Source organism: Mus musculus, chromosome 2 (assembly GCF_000001635.26).
Source record: "Mus musculus strain C57BL/6J chromosome 2, GRCm38.p6 C57BL/6J".
In the NCBI taxonomy this organism is placed as follows: Eukaryota; Metazoa; Chordata; class Mammalia; order Rodentia; family Muridae; genus Mus; species Mus musculus.
Genome location: NC_000068.7, coordinates 58,969,197 through 58,994,212, shown reverse-complemented (window position 1 = coordinate 58,994,212; position 25,016 = coordinate 58,969,197). Strand labels below are relative to the sequence as shown.

The 25,016-nt window shown below is 41.9% G+C and overlaps 1 protein-coding gene across 8 annotated transcripts in view; it reads left to right on the top strand.

Annotated features, from left to right (window-relative positions):
• Positions 1-25,016, top strand: part of Ccdc148 (coiled-coil domain containing 148) — a 339,132-nt gene that overhangs the window by 166,616 nt on the left and 147,500 nt on the right. For all 8 annotated transcript variants that reach the window (NM_001362393.1, NM_001001178.2, NM_001362394.1 and 5 more), the window contains 2 exons: positions 11,206-11,344; positions 13,637-13,843. In NM_001362393.1, coding sequence (NP_001349322.1) covers positions 11,206-11,344; positions 13,637-13,843 — 346 coding nt within the window. The remainder of the gene's footprint in view (positions 1-11,205; positions 11,345-13,636; positions 13,844-25,016) is intronic.

The following is a 25,016-nucleotide window of genomic DNA, read 5'->3' as shown; positions in this document are numbered from 1 at the left end:
AATTAGGTCTGCGTGTCATTAAGAACAGGAAGGCGAATTTAATTGCATCTTTTAGACTCAAAAGAGAGATCACAGCTTTAATATCCTTATATTTAGATGAATTAATCATATAGCTGAGACATAATTGTGTGATTGGCCCATTCAGTTGCTTCAGAGATGAAGTCAATATGTAGACGACAGCAGCAAGATCACAAGTGATTTATAATTTATTGTTGATAGGTATATTAAATTTTGTACTGTTGGCTCATAATGAATATTCTGAGATCTGAATCTGACTGCTTTAACAGTGAGCTCTCACAAAATAGCCAGTGCTCTAGGATCATGCTTTTCAACCTAATTATTTCGATTCATCGTATTTTGTTAGCACTGTTCAAGGTGTCACTTTAGTGCTCTGGGAACATTTCAAGTTTGTGTATTTGTCTCTGAATTCAGAAATAATTACATTACAGAAAAATTTAAAAACAGAGGTAGGCAAAGAGAAGAAATGAAGTTAATATAAATCCAAGAGAGACCCTAGAGTAACACTTTTGTTTATGAAAAGGAAAACTCTATTAGCATATCCACCACTTCCCTAGTTTGAATTCCACCTGTTGCTATTCTGTTCAGGTTCCTCACTTTTGAGTAGTAGGTATTCTACATTCTGATATTCTTTTAGAAACTTTGAAATGGCTTGCTTGCCACTGATATATATATATATATATATATATATATATATATATATATATATATATATATATATATATATATGAATGATTAATCTCTTCAGTTGGATTTCAGAAATGGAGATTCTGAGTCAAAGAATATTGTTAAGAATATTGTTATATTTCCTTGCAGAAAATCAACCTAAGTTATATTTTCATTTTCTTCTCCTTTTAGGTTTCTCCTCCTCTCCTCTCCTCTCCTCCCCTCCCCTCCCCTCCCCTCCCCTCCCCTCTTTCATCTCCTCCCCTCCCCTCCCCTCCCCTCTTTCACCTCCTCCCTTCCCCTCCTCTCCCCTCCTCTTCTCCCTCTCTCCCTTTTGTTTGTTTTAAGACTGACTCTTCATACCTGGCTGACCTCCAACTCACGAAAGCATGTGATCCTGAGCTCCTGATCCCCCTACTTGCCAATGCTGGAGTCTCAGTCTTGTACCAAGGCCAGCACAAACTATAACATGCTTCACCATTTGTTTCATCACTAGACTTAATGATAAGGCCTTAGAGATTGCTGTCCCAAGGGCACATGGCCAGGGTCCTGTTCATGATCTTTCCTCGTGTTCCCATGTTTACCAACACAGCTCACCTCTCTCACTGTCCTTCAGTAAAAAGAGAAACACACACATTTCCCCTTGCCAAAGCAAACGGTATTCTCCATTGCTACTAAGGATGAACTGGGACTAGTCAGTGCCAGAAGACAACATGGCCTCATAAAAGTTTAAACAAACAGATGCCTGTGTATGTGTCTCCTCCCGATGAACACAGTGAGAGGAAAGCAGGGAAATAGCAAACCAGAGATGACATTGGTTCACAGACAAACGAAGCCACAAGTTAAAACATTACAGTTTAACCACCACTGGGCATTTTGTCCGATGTACTCCCAGAACTGTCGGGAAGGTTCAGTGCCCGAGCACGACCAGGCTCAAGCTCCACATGTGGACCGCTGTTGGTTGTGTGCCAAAAGTGATTATCAAAGGGAGAGGTTCCGAGAAAGCAGCATAGTCCTCTGGTCTTCAAGGGTCTGCTGAGTCCCATCGGTTAGCCAGCCCAGACAGCCAACGTTGGCCACTGCAGTCGCCACCTCCCTGGTGCAGTCCATGGGGAAAGCCCCACTCACTGCTGACTTTTGCATCTGTTGGAGGGTGGGTAATCACTGCACACAACTTTCTGTTTGCCATATAGCTTTAGCAGCATTGTTTTAAAAGAAAAGTTGCATAAAAATTATGGGTTTATAATTTAATGTTAGCTCATACCAGAAAACAAATTTAGCAATTACTAAACTAGCTTTGGGGGTGGTGCAAGAATAAAATATTTGTTTTAATTTTTTTTTTTTTTTTTTTTGCCTATAGCAGAATGCATCCTATCAAAAGATCATGAATCTCCCTGTTAAAAGATTTAAACATTTTTTACTTATATGGACACACATGAGTCTGTGTGCATGTATGTACGTGTGTATGTACGTGTTGTTACATGCCTGTGGAGGACAGAAAAGGGCTTAGATGCCCTGGAACTGGAGCTATCGGCATTTGTGAGCTACTTGATGTGGGTGCTTGAAGCTGAACTTGTGTCCTCTGCAAGAGCATCAAATGATCTTAACTGCTGAGCCATCTCTCTAGCCCCAGGGTCTAAGTTTTATGCAACATGCCACAATGTTTTCTTTGAGTTTACTTCGTTGAATTTTGTTTATTTGCATGTCAGAACTTATAAAGTGTAAAAACATTTGTTATGTCTTTAATTCAACAGTCCTTAAAAAAAAAGATTTGATTTTAATATTGTGCATCCGTGTGTGGGTGCACAAGAGTCTAGGTGTCTAAGGAGGCCTGAACAGGGCATGCAGTCCCTTGGATTTGGAGTTACAAGTGGTTGTTATTAACCTGATGTGGGTGCACAGAACCAAACTCAGGTCCTCTGCAATAGTTAGCTCTTAACTTCTGAGTCAGATCTCTAGTCCCTAAGCAGGCTTTATTGTTAGCATCCTTAATGCCTACACCTGATTAAAAGACAAAACAAAGCAAAGAGATAAATGAGCGAGCAAAATCCCTTTCACTTTTAACCGGCATGTAACAGTTGTATATAATTATATAGTGTGAAACGTTAATTCACACACACACACACACACACACACACACTGGTACTTGGCATTTCGATCACTCTCTACCTTTCTGATTCTTCTGAGCGTGGAGCAATAAAATCCCCTCTCCTAGCAATTTGAAATATTTGATTATTTCTTGTCTATCATCACTTTTCCATGGTGCTCTAGAACATTAACTCTTTGTTTCCCTCCCAGTTCATACCTACAAGAGTTGACCATCCTCTCTAGGCTGCCTTTATGTACACCCTTCCCTGGCTCTGGTGACCACTGTTCTTTCTGCTTCCTGGAGACAAACCTTTAGCTTCCATAGACAAATGATATCAAGTAGTGTGGATCTGCCTGTGCCTTACCAATTTTACTCAGTACCCTCCCGTTTCATCTACAGCATGGCAATGGACAGAATGTCAATGTTCAGGGTAGTACTGAGTCTCTGCTGTCTATTTGACCACCTCAGAGTCTCCACAAAGAGTCTCCACGAAGAGGGACCCTCACCTGAAAATTTGCCTCAATCAGTGTGGTCTCTGGCATGCCTGTGCATCATTTTCTTAACTGCTAATTGATGCAGGAGGGCGCAGCCCGCTGTGAGGATCCTCTCTCAGCTGTGGGCCTTGGCTTTGAGAAAGCTAGGGGAGAGGCAGAAGCCAAAGGGAGTGCGCCAATGAGCAGTTTTCCTTCCTGCTTCCTGCTTCCTGCTTCCTGCTTCCACCTCCACAATGATTTGCTGTCTGTCCTTGCTTTCCTTACGGATGGATTCTAGCTTGGAAGTGGCAGCCAAAAAAACTTTATCCACTCCAGGTTGCTTTGGTCATGGCGTTTATCACAGCCACAGAGAAGCAAACTAGGGCAGTAGGTTTTACACATATACGTATCCAGACATTTATGTATTAAGCCTAGATTTTCCAGTTATTTTGTACATAGTCTTTTATTAATTTTTGTATTTCTTTGGTGTTAGCTGTGACCTTTTTTATGTTTGATTTTCTTTATTGGAATGTTCTCTGTTTCCTATAAATAAGTTTGTCAATTTAGCTTGTCTTTAATTTTATTAGTCTTTCATAGTTTTGTCTCGGTTTCATTTATTTTCCTTTCTGTTCTGGCTTTTGTAATATCTTTCTTTTTATTAATTTTGGATTTGGTTTGATTTCACATTTCTTGTTACTTGAGTTGGATTAGTAGATTATTAATTTAAAATCTTTCTAATTTTAATCAATTATGTTTATTTCATTATAATTGGATGTTCCAGCATTGGATGCCAATATAGTTATAACTGTTGACTCTGTTCCATTGTCACTAAATTGTGACAGTATTTTTTCCACAACATTTAACCCAAAGTCTCTATTCTATCTGATATCAATAGTGGTACTAGTTACTTTGGACTTCTAATTACATGATGTATCTATTCCTGTTCCTTCACATTCAATTTCTGTGTATTATTACTTACACACTGAGTCCCATACAACATATGGCTAGGTCCCATTAATTTTTCCCATATAGCCAGTCTATAGTGAGTAAAAAAAATTATTTGCATGTGTGTTTGTCACATGAGTATACATGTTCATGCATGTGTGCATATGTGCATGCTGGTCTCTCTCTTTCTCTCTCTCTCTCTCTCTTTGTATGTGTGTGCATAGTGTGGAGGCTAGAGGTTGATATCCCCTGTTTCCTCATTCCTATCCACATTACTGTTTTTGAGACAGCGTCTCTCACTGAACCTGTTGCTCACTGGTTTGGCTAGCCTGGCTGGCCAGGAAGCACTAAGAATATGCTTGTCTCTATTTCCCCAGTGCACCATCATGCCTGGCTTTTTACATGGCTATTAGGGATCTGAACTCATTTCATCTCCTCATCCCCAATCTATGTTTTGTTTTTATTACAGGATTTTAATTCATTTGCAACCAAGGTCATTTTTGATATATACATTCACCCGCAATTTAGATTTTTTTTCCCTCATGTTGTTTTGCAAGTGTTTTTCCTTTCTCTCTTGTTCCTGTGTGGGTCTATTTTCAGTGTTGGTGGAGTCTGATTCTCTTCCACTTTTCTCCTGTGCATCTCCTCTGTCATTGACTCTTCTTCCCATACTTTTGTGATGGCAACAGACCCCCTTCATATCTGTGCAGGACACCTTGAGTGCTCCTTGCAAGGCTAGCCTGGTAGTGATGGACCCCCTCAGTGGTTGTTGTGAAATACTTTGCATGTCTCCTCTATTTTTGAAATTAGTTTTGCTGTGTACAGCATGCTGAGTTCAACTCTGCTGTCTGATCAGGGCTTTGAATATCTCATACAGTTCTCTCTTGGCTTGTAAACTTTCTATGGAGAAGTCTGCTCTCAGCTTAATGACATTTTTTGTTGTTGTTTTTTTTTTTTAAATGATTTTTCTTTTTCTTTTGCTGCTTTTAGAATTTTATTTTAAAAACATGCATGTGCATATATGCATAGGTGCATGCACATGTGTGTGCAGATTTGTGTGGAGGCTAGAGGACCTTAGTGCCATCCTCAAGAATGGCGGCTGCTTCTTTTGAGACAGACTCTCAATGGTGTGGAGCTTACCAATTAAGCTAGACTGGTTGGCCAGTGAGGCCAGGACTCTGCCTATCTCCACATCCTCTCTCTAGTGCTGGGATTTTGAGTGAGTGCCTGGCCCTTGTGTGGTGCTGGAGTTATGCTGTGCAGCAGGCACTTGACTGGGCAAACCATCTCTCCAGCCCCTGCCTTATTCTTCTGACAGCGTGTCCAGAATAGTTCTCAGAGAGTATGCCTTTTGGTCAAATCTAGTAGGGACCTTTTGAGCTTCCTGAACCTACAGGTCCATCTTTTGTAAGCTTCAGGAGACTTTGGCAGTTATTTTGCTGAGTAGATTCTCTCTTCTTCTGGAATACCCATAATGCCAAGGTTTGCTCACGTAATGGTGTCACATAAGTCTCAAAGGCTTTCTCATTCTTTGTAATATATATTGCTTTTCCTTTTAAAGCTGTGTCTGAATTATTTTTAAAATACCTGTCTTTAAAATCAGAAGCATTTTCTTCTGCTTGATGAATTCTGCTGTTGAGGATCTCACTGTATTTTAATTATATTTATTGAGTCTTTAGCGCCAAGATTTCTAGTAGGATTTTTGTTGTATTTATTTGAATTAAAATTTGATAGTTATTAAATTCATATTGTGTGTTGCATATTGTTTTGAAATATATATTGGAGTACTTTAATACAGCTTATTAGCAAATATATTACCTCATACAATTACTCTTTTTTATTTATTTTTGTAATTAGCATACAAGGTGAAGATTTCTTTATGGCATTTTCCTTACTGACTGGTTCTTTCTTAAGCTGACTCTTTGCTGAATGTCACATTCACATTCTAAATTACTTTTGTAATTTGTTGAATTGTCTATATTTCGAATTTTTTTTTCAGGCAGTTCTTCCATGTCTCTTGCTAGTGAGTCATTGTGTTCCTTAGAGATACCATGTGTGTCACCTTGCTTCATATTTCTGTGCCCCTGTGTTAACATGTGGGCATCTGACCAGTTGCTTCTACCAGGTGTGCAGGGTAACTTTGGTGGTAAGTCTTTCTCCTGATGATCTTTCCAGGGTGATGATAAGACAGGCTGCATTGGCATTGGTTTTAGTTGGATAAGTGTCTGTGTAACTTCTACAGCTCTTCTCAATATTGGCAATATCTGCCGGTGTCTCAGTGTTAGAGCTTGCAGGATTTGTGAAATGTTATCACCAGCTGGGATTTCTCTCTCTCTCTCTCTCTCTCTCTCTCTCTCTCTCTCTCTCTCTCTTCCCCCCCCCTCTCTCTCACACACACACACATTTGGGATGGACTTATTGCCTGCGCCAGGTACAATGGGTTTGGAGTTTCTATCAGTTTCTGTGGGTTGCTGCCTCATTAGTGGGCCCAAGTGTGTCGGTTCATGCTGATACCGAGTTAAGGTGTTGTCGGTATCTGAGGTGATGAGAAGCAGTAGCCTAGAGAGTAGCCTAGTGAGTAGTGAGTCAACATAGGCTTTTGGAATGACCCAAACACATGAGATTTAGTCGAATCCAACCAAGGACAAACTGAACTTCCCCAGCTTAGTGCTCTCTGTTTTATGAATGACCTGTTTTGCATCACCTTTTAGAAAATCATACTGAAATGATGTGTGTGGGTTCGGTGTTCATGGGCAGAGGAGAATGATTGGAAGCTGAATGTCACATGTCTTATCCTCTGCACACGGAAGTCCTGATGTGTCAGGAATGCTGGATAAATATGTAAACTGGGAGGTCTGGGCATGCTCTAACGAAGACAGAAGTCGCAAAACACTTTTAATTGTAAGATTAAAGACCAGTAAGATAGAAATGGTAAATAGCTCACAAAAACTTTTGTCAAAGGTAATTTTTTAAATCAATTTATTCTTACCCATATGGGCATTTTGTCTGCACTTATATGCCTGGTGCCCACAGAGGCCAGAAGAGGGCATCAAATCTCAGGGAATTAGAGCTACAAATGGTTGTGAGTGGACATATGTATGCCTGCTGGGAATCAAACCTTACTCCACGACAGTGCTCATAACTCCTGAGCTTTTGAGCACCTCTATGAGACATTTCTAATTACAAAAGTTTAGGGTAATTTTAATGTTTTCTCTAGGAACCTTTAAATATTAAAAGTTTCCGATTTTAGAAAGTAGATAAGGGATTCTTTTTTTTTTTTTTTAATTAGCCAAGCAACCAAGTATGTTTGTTATCACAATCACCAGGGAAGGGGTTAACTTGAACAAGAACTTTGGCAGGTAAAAGCTAACTCGGTCTCAGTTATTTTACATACATGCTTCTGTAATGAGAAGAAAAAATGAAGGTTTGATCAAGAGAGACAAATGTCCAAGTTTTAGTTTAGAAACGTGCATATGTTGAATGTGATTTTATATTTTAGAACCTAAAAGGCCATGTTTCTAAAAAATGGCTGCTTAGGTACTGTGAGGAAACTGCTCTGTTTGATCACGTGCTCCTTTTGGATTTTGTTGTGTTAGCGCTGTGTGTGTGTGTGTGTGTGTGTGTGTGTGTGTGTGTGTGTGTGCACGCTCACGTACGTGCATGTGTGTATGTGCATATGCATGTGTAGGTCTGTATGCAGTGGCAAATCTTCTCCCTTCCCTCTCAAATAGCAATCTAGTGGTTATGCTGTTATTATTGCATGGGTATTTGCCTTAAGACTTACACCTGCCTCTCTGGAAGCCGCTATAAATATTCTAGAAATGATAATATTATGATATTTAAGACGCCATTTCCTTTCAGCATGTTATTTCATTTTTACTTTTTGTGTACTAGAGAAATGACTTACAACTTGTGTAATTTTGGTAAATAGAGAAAGACAGTTGAAAGATTCTTCCTGAATCAACTGCAAGGTCAAAATGGATGTCATCCCTGCACGGGGCTTACTCATCTGCTTTAAATATTTTATAGTCACCCCATACATTTAAGTGGTTTTTAATGTCATTAAAATAGCAACTAATTAATACATTCATGCAATTTGCAAAAATGAACCAAATGCCACAAATTCTTCTGCTGCTATATTTATTTATAACAGTGTGTGCAGCTCAGTGTGTGCTTGTTGTATTTGAAAAGCATTTCAGTAAATGTTTGCTGTTCTCACATTGTGGACTGTGGACAGCTACAGTCTTGTGCCACTATTCAGTAGGCGAAGCCATCAAAGTAATTAGTTTAAAAGTTCTTTTCCATTTAATAAACCTTTTAAGCTGTTTGAAAATTATGGGCAAGATTGTTCGTGGATTATGTTAGGATGAGTTCTATAGACACAAAAGATGTTTTTCCTAGACCAACGGAACTATTAGCAGATGCTCTAAGAAGGCTTTGGAGGGCCACAGAATGGGGGGGGGGAAGCCTGGGTAAGAGGACATCTTGTTGAAAGCTGATGTTGATATCAACTGAGTCAGATTGGTACCAGGGTTGACCTCCTTGGAGGTATCTGATTGGGCGAGCCTTGTTGACCCATGTCTAGCAGTCATCTGCTATTTGTAGCATTAGAAACATTGTAGCATTAGGAACATTGTAGCATTAGAAACATTGTAGCATTAGAAACATTGTAGCATTAGGAACATTGTAGCATTAGGAACACTGTGGGAAGGAACCAGAGAGTGAGATGCTTCTGCCATGGCCCAGGAAATTTCCCAGAGAAGAGAAGGGCCTCTTCAACACCAGCCAAGACTCCCAGCAGCTCGGTGGTGGGGATCCCCCCATCCCCAAGAAACAGCCACTATTTTAAAGACAAATAATGGTTTAAAAGGACAGCAAATCACTGGGCCTACGTTCTGTCCCTTTCCCCTCTGCAGAACACCCCACATACATATGAATCAGATAAGTGTGGAAATTCAACTGTGTTCAAGGCCCTTTGATTTTAGAAATAGCTTAAAACATTAACAAGGACACGGGCTTTCATTCTGCTCTTCAATTGCTTGTGGGATGCTATAGAAGAATTTCTCCTGCTAACTGCTGTTAAAATGCATCCACATTACCGAGAATGAAGATGGCCCTGGAGAGAGGGCCTGAGACATTGTCCTTGACAACCTGAGGGCATTTGAAATGCCAAGTGCACTTTTCTTCTAGGTTAATTTTCCCACTTGAAATGTTTTATTTGCAGCAGCCTTTGGCTGTCTGCACATGCAGAACCCATCCAGTTGGAACCAAAACACTCAGTGTATTCATGAATGAATTCATTTTAATATTTCCCCTGCACTTGAGTATTATGACATACTGAACAGTTTTCTCTCCTTAGACCACTTCCCACCCTCTTTTTCTTCCTTTATAGAGTAGGTATGGAGACTTTTCTCTTTTGAAAGATATTTTTCTCATATCCGTGTACTGAAGGGACTAGCTAACCTTGTATGAGGATGGTGGAATTCCATTAGTTCCACCCACTTAAAGGCTATTTTATTTTGTTAAAATGTCAAATATTTTTCAGAGGTAGAAAGATACCCGACAAATATTGAATTGCATAATTTAAGGTGTAAGATCATTGATACCATAGGAATAAACATTGGTGATCCGTCTTAGATCAAAGAAATATTTGTTACTATTAATACTTCCCTCTGATTGCATCTGTATTTGATTATTCTAATTTACTTAGCAGGAATAATAATAACATGCAAATAAAATCAGAATATAAAGAGGCATTAATTCAGTTGAGAGTTCAAAATGGCAAGGCAACTTTTTCACTTTGAACAGGACTTTGCTAATACTTTATGCAGAATGTGAATCATGCCGTGCCTACAGGAGGTGGGACCAGACGCAGGATGGACATGTGACTAGGGGATGCAGGGTGGACACGTGACTAGGGCAGCTTGCAGGATCATGTAAAGGCCTTTCCTGTAAAGGTGCTTCCTCCAGCCTAACAATTTTCATTTCAACCCCTGAAACCCAAATAGTAGGAAAGAACCAACTTCTGTAAGACGTCCTATAACCTCCTGTGAGTGCTTATACGTGGACAGATGCACGCACGCACGCACATGTGAGATTAAAAACCCAAATTATTTATTTGGTCATTAGAAATGTAACAACATTATTTGTCTTTTCACTACCAATCTGTAGCCTTATCCACAAAGCCTGAGGTAAAGAGAAAAAAGTAAAAGATTATTTGAAGCTGGGCGTGGTAGCACACGCCTTTAATCCCAGCACTCGGGAGGCAGCGGCAGGCAGATTTCTGAGTTCGAGAGTTCGAGGCCAGCCTGGTCTACAAAGTGAGTTCCAGGACAGCCAAGGCTACACAGATAAACCCTGTTTCCAAAAAAAAAAAAAAAAAAAAAAAAAAAAAAAAAAAGGATTATTTGACTTGCCTTGGAGCTCAAAGCATGAATAAATGCCTCTCTCAGTCTGTCTATCTTTATTTTCCTTTGTATAAAATGTTCATCTATTTACATGTGTGTTTGTCTCCAGCATAGAAATGGGAACTTTGTGGAGTAAGAAAAATATTATCTTTTAAATCTTTATCCCTAATAAGTATTTACAGGTGTTTATCTACTCCATTCACTGGTGATGGCTTTTAAAATATTGCTATAGGCAAGATAGAATAAATATTAAAAGAATATCGTGTCTCACCAACATCTTTGAATTATTCCTGGAACTCTGGCAAGGTCAAAGCAAGGACTGAAGGAGCCCACTGGATGTGGGCTTAGAACTATGGATGTAGCACTTGGTGGCTGACAGGTGGTGTTAGCTCACCTCAGCTGAGCATGTCGGTGCATTCCCATGGCCTCTGCCCTCAGGAGGAAGCTGGAGGGCATCTTGAAACCAGCTTGAACAGCATAGTGAGATCTTGTCTTCAAAAGTCTCATTTTTTACCACGATCTTCACTGGCCGATAGCTTGAACAGTTTGAAGTCCCTTAAATCCCATGGTTGTTCACCTCAGTGTGTAACATTTTTATTGCTTCCAGTAACTTCCAACTAAGTGCAGAAGAGCACTGGACTTACCAGGCTGTCTTAGACCAGTATCCCGGAAATCTCCTTGGCAGAAGAGCTCTGTACTTGGACATGTTGCAAAGATATTTCCCTCACAAGTCCAGGCATCATTTGGTGAGTGATCCTGATGATGAATATGCATATCCTATATGCCTGTGAATTGCTGTGTTTAGAGGTCCACAATTAGCAAGACAAATATGTCTATTAAATGGTGCTCCAACAATTCTTTATTTCTCCACTACAGAAATGACCCACGTGGGTTTAGTTATAGGCTGCAAACCCACGTGGGTCATTTTTGAAGCCTGTGAAGTCTGAAGGAAGCCCAGGGCCAGTCTGTGCCCACCTGCTTGTAGACCTCCACCATGGTTTCCTAATTACAGAGCAGCCATTTTACCTTGGGGGTCATACCATCTTTTACCTTCCTACTATGGTGGTTCTACCATATCTGGCTCTTGCCTGAAACTTGAATGCCTGCCTTCTACCCACAGAGCCTGTCCCACTTCAGTCCTAGGCCTAGAAAACTCAGCATTTTCTCTCGGCAATGTCACTCGCCTCCACCACAGCTCTGCCTGATTCCCACAAGGTTCCAAACACAAACCTTACTTCAGGTGCTAAAGACACAACTGAAAGTTACCTGAGAGGAAATCGGGAAATTATTATTTCATTCTGTAGTGGGCAAGAGGACAACAGCAAGAATCTAGAAGTTACCATGTTACCAACGAACTCAATAGGAACTCATCTTATAATGCACATGTAACAAATGTGCAGATATAACTTTTTGATGAGCTGTGCTATGAAATATCTTGTGCTGCATTTCTGCATGAGTCCTATGAAAGTCCTTTAGGACACATGACAGTGACTGAAATACCATTGTTATCATTAACGTCTGGTGAAGAAACTGAAGCAAAGACCACATACTACTGTGGTCATCCTTTCCCACCCCTCTTAGCCTGCCCCACTCCGCTCTCCACCCCCATATAGTAAGTATTTAATTCTGGTCTTTACGTGACTCACTATAGAGCTTTAAAAATTCTTAATTGATCAAATTAGAGGGTTCTTTTTATTCGCTATTAGGTCTCTTTGCCTCAGCAGCTAGCTGTCAAGTGTAACTCTGTAGATTTTTATATTTTATTACTATTGATGTGATAAAGATTTTTACATTTACTTTCTACACCGGATTGATTACTACGTATTTCCTGCATGGTGCTTGCTTCCTCTCCTTGATAGTTGACAAATGTTAAGTATATTTTTAGCTTTCTAGAACAAAGCGAAGGAGTTCACAGAACGTGTTTACTCTCTGGTTAAAGTGAGACCATGGCCTACTTTATCATGATCCTAATTAATTCCACCTAAAGCATTGTTCTTTATGTGGGCATTACCTTCTCTTGCTTCTTTTCTAATGCCTAGCAACTCAGGGATCAGGTAATTTGTCAGATTTAGAGGTGTGGGCTATGCTAGAGGAGTAAGGACTTCTAGCAAGGGCTCTCATTTCAGAGTTCCCTGCAGGGACTTTAGACAGACCAGGCTCCCTCTGCCCCTGCACTCCCCTGCTTCTGTGCTTCCCCCAGGACTCTGTACTTCCCAAGGTTGCTATTCACCTTGGGAAGAAGTGCCTGCTGCCAGTGTGAGAACCTGTCTCCCTCGGGGTGGGGGTGGTGATGGGGGGGGGTGAAGGGGTGGGGGTGGGAAGAGGGAGGGCAGGAGAGGAGGCCAGAGGGCACTATCACCAGATTACTTTTAAGCATCCCGGCAGCTGAGCGCTTTAGTGATTACAGGCAAAGTTGTGCCTCTCTAAGATGGTTGTAGCATTTGAAGAATACGTTAGTGGGTCTGGAGAGATGGCTCAGTGGTTAAGAGAAATAGCTGTTTTTTCCAAAGGACCCGGGTTCAATTCCCAGCATCGATATGGCAGTTAACCACTATCTGTAACTCCAGTCTCAGGGGATCCAATACCCTCACATAAACCTGCATGTAGGCAAAACAAATATGCACATGAATTTAAAATAAATAAATACATTTAGCAAAGTATGTTGTTTGGCTGAAACAATGACACCATGTAAAATACTACAATTGACTTAAGAGAGGAAAATTTAAAATTACGTATGGGGACAGATTGATTCTTGTTAAAGCATTGCCGTTTAGAATTAAGATCCATTTCAGGAACCACCTGGACTGCTTCCATCCTACCTGAGCAAACAGAGGACTTAGAAAATTAGGTGATATCATTAGTTGGCAGTTAGGCACAGTCCCTGAACAGAGCTTGTGTCTTGTTCCTGGTTATGGTGAGGATGTTTGTTCCTAGTTGTTCAAAATCATTGATTATAATGAATTTTATCCATCTCACAATGACATAAATTACAGGCTCGTTTCAGAATGATAAGCAACTGCCTCCTGTTACCATTGTAGGTAGAACACGAGAAATACTGTGACCAGTATCACTTTGCTAGAGAGCAGAGAAGAATCCTGATAGACAATTGGAGCAGGAGCAGGAAAGACTTTATACAGAAAGCCATGCTGACTCTCCTCGAAGCCTGTGCAGCCCATGAAATGGGGAGCCTTCTGGCCAAGGACAGGAGACGGCAACAGGAACTATGTGCTGACCTGAAAGCCAAGGTAAGACGCCATATAGGTGCTGTGATCCAGGGTGGACATTAAGAGTCTACCTGTGCCAGGCCAGAGGGAAGCAGATTTCTGAGTTCAAGGCCAGCCTGGTCTACAGAGTGAGTTCCAGGATAGCCAGGGCTACAAAGAAACCCTGTCTCAAAAAACCAAAAACCAAAACAACAAACACAAAGAGTCTACTTCTGTTCAAATTCTATCTGAAGATCAGTTTCTCTGAAAAGCCCATCTTGATGAAAACTGTTGGTTTGAACCGTAGATGTTGTGATTCATTTAGGTGAAAAAAAAAAAAAAAAGGCCCATAATTGTATAAAGCTCAATCTAAGGTTACTGTAACAGGATGTTAGTATTGAAATTTTGATGGTGACATCTAAGACCTGCCATAAGTGCCACATGTGCACCAGGTCTGGCAAGATGGAACTGTCTGATGCTGAGCCAGACTCCATTCACAATGGAGGAGCTGAAAAGGCCAAGGAGGAAAGACTCACTTGGAGCACGCATGAACAAGCTTGGTGGTCATGTGTGGCCCTCAGCAAGGTGTGGGGTGTAGGTAGGGCTTTGCCCTTCCTCTGGCCCACTGAGGGGCTTCAGTATTCTTGAAGAGTTGAGCAGTATGGTTGAAAGGCTGGAGTGTGGGTATCTGGGGCACACAGGCAAACACAGAGGCGCTGTCCCCATGCTAGAACTGAAGGTGTGGGTTGCGGCTGTGCTCCAGTAACTGTAAATGACTTGTGCTAAGGTACAACGTGATATAGTCATCTTGGTTTCCTGCTAAGTCATTTAGGAGGATCACGAGGGCACAACAAATAAGACAGTTCATTCTCTTAGTAGGGGAAAAAAAAAGCCTGGCAGACATAGTATAGTGAGTAATATATCTAAAAACAAATGCTTGTTTGAAAACATGGAGGAAACATGTTTGATCGGCTTTTTTTTTTTTTTTTTTTTTTTTTTTTTTTAAAAGTAGGAAGATCTTTTCACACTGCTTAAGTTTGGAACGTAAAAAAGTACAAGTTGTCTCTAGACTGATCTACCCCAGATCTACCCCAGGCTGTTGAGCCTGTACTTGTTTCTCATCCTTGGTGGCTGATAGGGAACACAGTGGCAGGGGCGGGTGTCGGGGGGAGTGGGGGGGGGGGCGAGGACGGGGACTGGGCCGGGGTCGAGGATCGAGGAGGGGGAGCGGAGGGGCGGGGACAGGGGCGAGGACAGTCTGTGCACTCCTACACTTCCTCTGTTCACTTTGTGAGCATTGCCATTAGCCTCTGAACTGTGCAGGGTGCAGTATGTTGCACTGTGTGCTGCCAGGCACTTAAGTGAGCTGTAGAATGAAATTCACTTATTAGACCCTATGTAAGCACTGAGCTAAGAGACACGACATATAAAACAAATTTCTGTGGCTCAGAGGCTGGCTCACGGCCTTTTTAGTAACGACTGCCCTCCTCACCCTAGGCACCCTCCAGACACCACCACTGTGGGTGTCTTCTGTCTACCACAAACTGTATCTACATCAAATCATTGAGTACACAGCCTTTAGCCTTCTTAGGTTCATCATCTCTGCTTGAACCTTATTTCGTGTGGAAACAAATTTTTGATGTTGTATAGCATTTCATTTGATAACAACACAATTTATACGGTTTCCTGAATTTTGCTATTCGGAACATAATGGGATACGCCTTCCTGAATGGATGTGCTGATTCCTATTGGGTCCTTAGGAGCAGAGTGGGCGGATCAGAAGGTTTGAGTGGCGTAGCTTGAGTAAATAATGCTCAGATGGTTTCCCCAAGTGGCTATCCAGATTTTCAGCCCACATCCTTCACATCATGTTCTCAGTACCGCAGCCTCTCTAGCCTTAGCTCGGTGACTAAGGAGCGGGGACTAGTTGTGATTTTCACATGCATTTAAAATAATGGCGGGGAATCTTTATTCATTATCTAGCTAGTGAACCTTCTACTCAAGTCTTGCCCGATTCTCTCATGGGTTTCCTGACTTCCTCTTCCTCACTGTATGTTTTTTACATGTTCTCTCTACAAGTTCTCTTTTTATCTTCTCTCAACCCGTGGCTCGTCTCTTTTAGCGGTGTTCTTGCATAAGAAAAACATTTTTTTAAAAATTATTCTTCTCTGTTTCTACTTCCCCATTCCCCCAGCCTCCCTCACCCACTCCCACTCTCTCCACCTCTCCCCAAGATCCACCCATTCCTCCTCCCCCCAGAGAAGAGCAGGCCTCCCAGGAACATTGAACAAACGTGGCATAACAAGCTACAAAACAACAAACAAATAAACACAAACAAACAACCCCCAACCCCAAACAACAACAACAACAACAAAAACCCACAGGTGCCACCCATTGCATCAAGGCTGGACAAGGTAACTCAATGGGAGGAGAAGGGTCCCATAAGTAAGAGTCAGGACAGCCCCTCCCCACCAACTCCCCTAACACCGCTTCAAGGGTTTCTCAGCCATTTGTGATTCCTCTGTTGAGAATTCTGTTTAGGTCTCTACCCCATTTTAAAATTAAATCATTTAGTTTGTTGGTATCTAGTTTTTTGAGTTATTTATATATTTTGGATATTAGCCCTCTGTGAGATATAGGGTTGGTGAAAATTTTAGTCTTTTCCCAGTCCATAGGCTGCTCTTTTGTCCTATTGACTGTGTCCTTTGACTTAGAAAAGCTTTTCAGTTTCATGATGTCCCATTCATTAATTGCTTTTTTCTTTTCTTTTCTTTTCTTTCCTTTTTCTTTCTTTCTTTCTTTCTTTCTTTTTTTTTTTCTGGTTTTTCGAGACAGGGTTTCTCTGTGAAGTCATGGCTGTCCTAGAATTCACTCTGTAGAACAGGCTGGCCTCGAACTCAGAAATCCACCTGCCTCTGCCTCCCAAATGCTGAGATTAAAGGCGTGCGCCACCACTGCCTGGCCTCATTAAATGTTGATCTTAGTGCCTGTACTATTGGTGTTCTATTCAGGAAGTAGTCTCCTATGCCAATGTGTTTCAACATGCTCAGGCTCAGTGTATCTGGTTTTATGCTGAGATCTTTGATGCACTTGGATGTGAGTTTTGTGCAGGGTGATAGATATGGATCTATTTGCATTCTTCTACATGTAAATCCACTTAGACCTGCACCATTTCTTGAGGATGCTTCCATTTTTCCATTGTATATTTCTGGCTTCTTTATCAAAAATCAGGTGTCCTCAGATTTACATCTGGGTCTTTGATTCAATTCCATTGATCAATGTGTCTGTTTTTTGACAATACTCTGTGTTTTTTATTACTACAGCTTTGTAGTCCAGCTTGATCAGGGATGGTGCTAGCTCTGAAATTCCTTTTACTGTTCAGGAGTGTTTTTAGCTACCCTGGGTTTTTGTTTTTCCATATGAAATTGAATATTCTTCTTTCAAGGTCTGTAAAGAATTGTGTTGGAATTTTGATGGGGATTGTATTGAATCTGTAGATTGCTTTTGGTTAAATGGCCATTTTTACTGTTTATCCTACTGATCCATGAGCATGGGAGCTCTTTCTATCTTGTGATATCTTCTTCAAAGACTGTAAGTTTCTATCATACAGGTCTTTCATTTGCTTGGTTAGAGTTACCCCAGGATATTTTATATTATCTGTGGCTATTGTGAAGGGTGTTGTTTCCCTGATTTTTTTCTCAGCCTGTTTGTCATCTGTATCTAGAAGGGCTACTGTTTGTTTGTTTGTTTGTTTGTTTGTTTTGAGATAATCTTGTATCCAGCCACTTCATTGAAGGTCTATCAGTGGTAGCAGTTCCCTGATAGAATTTTTGGGGTCAAGTATGTATGCTATCATATCATCTGCAAATAGCAATACTTTGACTTCTTTCTTTCCAATTTATGTTCTTTTTATCCCCTTTAGTTGTTTTATTGGATGAGCAAAACTTTGACTGGTGTTCTGCCTCAGCAGTTCGTTCCTTTTTGTCCATGTTGCAGATGACTCTGATCAGTTGTATTAGTCCTTTTGTGACCGCTATTACTTTGTTTATCATCTCCTCTGGGAGAATCTTTTACTTCTCACTCTGCTCCTTCTTCTGCCCTAGGTTGTCAGTAGACACTGGGCACAAGTACCTGTAGGGAAAAGGCACTCTGTCTTCCTCATTCATCCACAAGCCTCCTTGGTGGTTCTGAGGATATTTTCCCATGACAAACTGAATGATGCCTTTAATGGTTCTTGTGTAGGAGATATTTTTGTGCCACACCCAGAAGAGGCTATTTCCTTTCTCTTTCCAGCTCCAGAGGATCTGTTCCTGTGCCCTGTGGGCATGCTGCCCTTCTCTATGTTTCTGTAGTATGCCCTCCCTTGCACACTTCCACTGCCATGAGAGGCTTCCTCTCCTTGTACAGCCTGACCCCAGCCTTTCTTTTGAGCACTCAGAGATCAGCACAGCAGAGCCTGAGAGTGGGCACAAATTCCCCATGTGTCTGTCGCTTCTACAATCTTCTGTGCTTTCATGCTCTGCTAAATCGTCAAAATGTGCAAATCATTAATATTTATCAATTCATTACAGAGTCCTAGCTGCTGTCTTCCTGGCCCTGTGCACAGTGGGCTTGTCTTTCCCAGGTGCTCTGTTACAGGCGAGCATCCTTTCATATCACATGTGTCCTTAGAGGCCCCTTTCCTAACTGGATTATTGCCTTGTGATCTCTGCTGATGGGTTAGTGAAAAATCCTAATGTAGATGAATCCAGACTTTTAATTTTTTTTTTGATACAAAAGTAGGAGTGACCATCTTTTCAACTTTCTATACCTACATGGAAGCTGGACAATCCTAATGAGATGGCACTTGTCACTTTTTTATGTGCCCCAGTTAAAACACCAGCTGAATATAAGAAGTCATTGTCAATGGTATCCTGCCCAGGCAGGATCTTTGTGCCTAGCAAGACCCCCACCAAAGGTGACTGGAACCCCAAAACTAAGTTAGAATGCCAATAAGCAACAACCTACTAGGCTGTTAGATGAAAATGTGCATGGCCCAGTGGGGACATTTTTCTAGGGACAGTGCAGCTAGAAATCCAGGTGATGGACCTACCAGGGCAGCAAGAGTTCGCACGAGCCACCAGCAGGTTTAGTTATAACCTGTCAGTGAGCTCAGTGACGCTGCTATTCTCTCTCAAACCAAATCCAAGTCATGGTAGCCTTTGGTGGTTCCATCTCCTCCAGGAGTCTATGCCTGTGCTGTCTCCTAATCCCAGTCAGCCAGGCACCAGAGTGTCATCTGTACATGTCAGCTGAAGTTTGGGACTGAGCAGACTGTCAGAAAGACCCTATGTAGAGCGGGGCACCCCCAGGAGACTGCTGACATTCTGGACAATGTGATATGTCTTGCCTTCCCTCTCTCTTTGCCTTTCTGTGGACCCTGGACATAGAAAGTTGCAGGAGATAGGAAGAGAAGTCATTTTGTGATCATAGAAGACCCTGATCTACTACAACAGGGCCCTGGGCTCAGAGAGTGTGCTTTATGACTTACAGACCCTATTCTGCTGAACTTGGGTCCGGTGACAGGAGAAGTGGGGACCCTGTAACTCATAAAATGGGGTCTATAAGCCAATAGATGTTGCTTGATTATGTCCCATATATCACAGTGTCCAGCATGTCAGCAGTCTATTAAGTACCCCTGCTCTCCATAGAGTCTTTCTGACAGTCTTCTCTGCCCCAGACTTCAGCTGACATGTGGTGGTGACACTGTGGTGCCTGGCTGACTGGGATCAGGTGACAGCAGACATAGTTCCCTGGAAGAGATGTCACCACAGAAGACTACCATGTTTTGGTTTTGGTTTGAGTGCTCGGATTTCCCAGAGGTAGAAGACCCTTTTGGGGGCGGGTCTGGAGAAAGGTAGTGAGGTCATGGGAACTCTGCCTGGGAAGGGATTAGTGCTATTTCTACAGAGTTCATTTGCTCATGTGCGCACGTGCTGTTTTAAAGTAAGGCATGTGCCCTCCTGCATGCGGCCAGCAGTCTTTCTGCTTCTCCATCATAAAGTGATGCAGCCAGGGACTGTACTAGGATACCAGTGCCATGTTATTTGAACTCTCTAGCTATCAGAATTGTGTAACCAACAAAATTCTCTGTAAGGTCTTTAACTTCAGATGTTATAACAACAGAAAGCAGGCAAGTGTGTGTGAATGCACCCTGGTAAGGGAGAAGAAAAAGTAGACAAATGTGGACACACAGTCGTGCTGAGGTAGATTTTATTGTCCTGCAGATACAGTGTTAGCTTCAGAATTTGCATTTCTAATGAGAGACTAAGACTCGGTGAATAACTGGGATGGAATCTACTGTAAAAGGAAAGAGATAAATCTGTGAATCGTACAGTAATTTAAAGTGTTCAATTATGCTTACAGTTTTTGACATGCAAGAAACCAGAAGATTTATCCCTTCTCCATCCTTTTACAGAACTGAGAGCTGAGCCCTGAGAGATGAAGTGACTGGCTAAGGTTCATACTCGCTTGCAATTCAACACTATCTATCTTGGCCCCCACACAGGTTTGCATGCAAGAACAATACAGAATAATAGAAGATATTTATTAAACTGTTGGCTCCAGGTGTGTTATGCATTAGAGCCACAGAATGCGGAAAAATATTACTTCATTGTAGCATAAATTTGACCTTTCACAAACTAATACACTAGCTAAAGTAAACATCAATTAAACATTTAACCATAATTTTGTTCTCAGACTTAGAATTTAAAAGTCTTTGGAGGAGTCAGTTGGATGATTTATGTCTTAAGAAAAGTGTAAAAGGAGTTTTGGAATGCCGAGTGCCCGCTCTTTGTCTTCTTTGGCATTCTGGCAGTAATGGTTGCTATAGCAAAGCTGAGGTGGTTAGCCATCTCACTCTCAGGATGAGATGGAGTGAAGCAGGTGCTCAGATCTCCTGCTCAAATGAAACCTGCACTCCTTGTCTGTGTTCAGCACAGACCACCCTGTTAGCTCTACAGGCAATGCTTCCAACCTGTCTTCAGAGCTCAACTGCAGAGTCCTTCCACATATGCCTCGTTAGTGACTTTTCCTTGCTTCCACGCTGAGTGATTGTGTGCTGCTTTGGAAAAGGAAGCACCCTCTAGACTCCCATGCCAACTGGGAGGCTTGCCCTCCCCCGCCAGTTTCTTCTGTGACTATTTAGATTGGACACTTCCACTTGCCAAACACCATGCACCCAGATGCCCAGACTCAGTGACAGACATCTCCTAGTTACCCAGAAAATGATACCACGGGGAAATAAAATCACTCCTATTCCATTCCCCCACACTGCACACCTTTCTGCTCTTGGTGGTACCAACCTTCCTGCCCAGGCTTCCCGTAGGTGCGGCGAGCAATACCACCTGGGTGTTCCAGTCCAGTCCTCACTGAGGTCTACTACTTTCCCACGTGACACTGGAGCCTGCTGACTCTGTCCTTTCTGTGTTTCTTGATATTTTTAGTGTTTTCCATTACTTGTAGATTGTTTCCTCTCCAAGGAAACCTCTTGGCTCAAAGTTGCCCTCTGCACTTGGGGCAGGGGTGAGGTAGGGTGGGGGAGGGATTGGTCCATAGCTCCTTTCTATGAAATCAGCTACCCTATGGCATTTGCCCTTGTTCTCGGACCTCTGTAGTTTTCTGTTCATGGTTACGTGTGCCCTAATCCCCCTGAAGTTTTCATCCTCATCTGGCTGCTCCTCTCCACGTGCTCTGATAACTGCCCACCTTCCTCATTCTTGACTCTTTTGAATTCTATTAAGAGATCCCCGCTGTCATGTCAAGTGTCTTGTTGTTCACACAACTCCAAAACCCTGCCATCCTCTGGATTCCTTCCCTGGCTTCTTGTTTTTGTTTTATTCCATTGCCCACCAAGAACCCTCATGACTGTACGTCTTCTTTCAGATGCTTTCCTAAGCTCCAAATAACTCTCTCCTGACTTTGTCTAGCGACACGCTGATTATATTAATTTTAGAAGTCTCCAGATGCCTCAAAACCAACATCAAAAATGGAAATCTTGAGGTTTCCTGTGGTAAATTGTACTTTTTGAATTGAAACTTTGCTTCTTATTCTCTCTCGCTGTTATATTCACTTGATAACATTGGGGAATTGTCTGTTTTAACCCTATACCCTTCCTTTCCCATCCTTGGGCCCCTGACTCAGTTTTTAAACTATGTAGTCTAATGCTTTGTCTTACGTTCTGCCCTTTCCAAGTCTTTCCCTTAAATAGAGGCAGAATTCTCTGTCTGGAATTCAGTTCAGAGCTTAGAGTGATAACGTGGACCTGCACACTCCAGCCTGCAGAGGGTGTGGCAGAAGGGATTTGAGGACTAGAGCACTCTGGTGCCCTGGGATACATAGCAAGACTTGTTCTCAACAACAAACAAGGTAGTAGAAGGAGGAGGAGGAGAGGAGGGAGGAAAGTAATTTTTTTCACAAAAAAAGGAGCTTTTTTTTTTTTTTTTTTTTTGCTAACTTCTCAGTAGCATGCCTTGCCTTACAATAAACGGGCAAACTTCTTGGTGGGTTTCCAGGTCCTCAATAAATTGTATGTGACTCTCTTTTTAAGCTTCCTTTCTAACACCCTCTACTCTACTCTTTGCAAGTGAGGAAGATCAAGTCACGGGAACTCACACTTTCTTTCCTCCTGCTGTGGCACTGTACACTGTATACTCTCCTGGCCCTGCCCTTTCCGCTGCTGCTGTTGGCTTTGCTGGTGTGTTTCTCTGGTTTCCCTTTGCCCGATTTTATCTTGACCACCTTTCAAGGCTTGGCTCAAATGTTCACTGCAGAAAGACTTCATTGAGTCTATAATTAGATTTAATGCAGTCTTTGTTCTCTCTGGCCCCGGTACCTAACTCTGGACCGCCAGTAAGCGTGATTACAGCACATTGAAAAACCCACGTCAGCAGCACAGCTTCAAGTGTCATTTCATTTTCTTCATTTTGTTCCTGTATACACCCTTCCCCTCCCACAGTACATTTTTTCCAGTGTTTGGACTATGATGGGTCCTCAGTAAACTCTGTGGAAGCAAAGCATACAGGCTGCAGGCATTTCTCTCCCTTCTCAGTGCCTCCTGACACGGTGATGTTTCTGTTACCTTCTTTTTTACTTTATTTATGAGGAGGCTTGCTGTAGAAGCAAGTATATCATGTGCAAAGTCATTAGGAGGCGAAGTATGAGACTTAATTATCAACACTGAATATGCTAAGATGTTAGATGTAGTTTTAAAAATAAACCTTGGCTACCTATAAAACTGGGATATGTGTCAGTTGTGAACCAAATCACCCGGCTCTCGGTTTTCTCTTCCCTGTCTCATTTCTGTGCCTGCCCCCACAACCCCCACACCGTTTTCATCTCTCGTTGGCTGAATGACCTGGCCATGAACCTCTAATAGTGATGGAAATTAGATGACATGAGTTAGACAACGGCATTTTGAGTAAATATCATCTGAGCTCACTCCCCATTATGGGAGCCCCCCCCCCCATGTCATCAGTTCTTTCTGTCACCTCCTCTTGCTTCAGCCTCCTTTTGCTGTTGGAGAATAACCTTAGCATTGGGTTCCACCAATCAGACTCGAGGTACTCAAATGCAGATGGAGAATTTTTTGAGTGTAATTTGAGAGATGATGAATAACTGCGATTGGGTTGGCTTACTCAAGCTATAAAGTAAAATTTTAAAGGGTTTATATGTATTTGGCAACCATGCATAGGTAAGACCCATGAAATAAGAGAAAATTTGAACGGGAGCCCATATTCACCCTGAGTCTCTCCATGAGACTATTTTCAACATGGATTAGAGAGAGATGTACATGAGTGGAGAAGAACAGTGTTGATAGGACACTCTGGGCTGCAGAGAGAGCTGGGTTTAAGGCAGGTAGGAGCTGAGAGGTTAAAAAGGGATTTCAGGGGTAAAGAACCTCTGAAACCTGTATAGAGACAACCCTTACATCTTTTTCTATCCTATAATCTCTGAACATATAGGGGGAATGCTAAAAGATCAACAAAGAATAGATGCTAGATAGCTAGGAACTAAATAGGAATCCCAGAAGTCGGAGAACACAGTGCTGTACAGGTTTGGAATTAAAGTTCTAGCCCAGCCCAAGTAGGGGATCAAGAAGCAGAGACCTTCAGCCAGAACTAGGGCTAAGCTTCAGTTTTCAAAGCCACCTCCATCTATGACTTTTCCAACCCATAGCCAACTTCCTAACAGTTCTGTAACCTTCTAAAGCAGGATCACTGGTTGGAAACCAAGCCTTCAAACACATGAACTTACAGAGACAGTCCCATTCAAACCATAACATTGTATATGCAGGAATTGATCCTTCAGGCACAAAAGACCCTACTTCAGATTGCCTTTGAGACAGAGGTGGTCCCCAAGGTTTAGCTACCAGCCACATGCCTAAGTGACCACAAACAGGGAACGGATGCTTTCACCACATAGCAACCCTAGTGCCCACACATGTCATTTACTTTTATGTTAATTTCTTGCATCATCTCAGAGAATACTTGCTGTGTATTCCCTGCCTGTAAGATGTAGAAGTTGCATCTTAGATGTTAGTGACCAATACATAAAATACTTCCTTGGTCAGATCAGGGTTAAAAAAAAAGACAGTAATTGGAGGATTTAGATGTCTAGTGTACCATATGAATTAAAGATGCAACAGTTTTTTTTCCAACTTAATAAATTTACTTATTGATGCTTTGGCATGATTAACTGTGCCATGTACTATCAGCGTAATTGGTGTTAGCATGACCTTCTTCCTTGTAGGCTCTAAAGTGGGGAGGCATTCGTAAGGAAGTGTCCTGAGGGGGAATATGTCTATGTAACGTTGAGAGAGTCGGGGCTAATGAGATGGCTCAGTGGTTAAGTGCACTGACTGTTCTTCTAGAGGTCCTGAGTTCAATCCCCAGCAACCACATGGTGGCTCACAGCCATCTGTAATGGAATCCGATGCCCTCTTCTGGTGTGTCTGAAGAGAGCAACATACATAAAATAAGTAAATCTTTAAAAACACACACACACACACACACACACACACACAGAGACACACACACACACACACACACAAAAACCAAACAAACGATAGAACAACAACAACAAAAAAATTGAGAGAGTCAAGAGAGTTCGGAGGAACCCCAGGATCAATGCCAGAAAGTCTTGCTTTGGTTGCAGCAGCAGATAGCATTTCCTATAT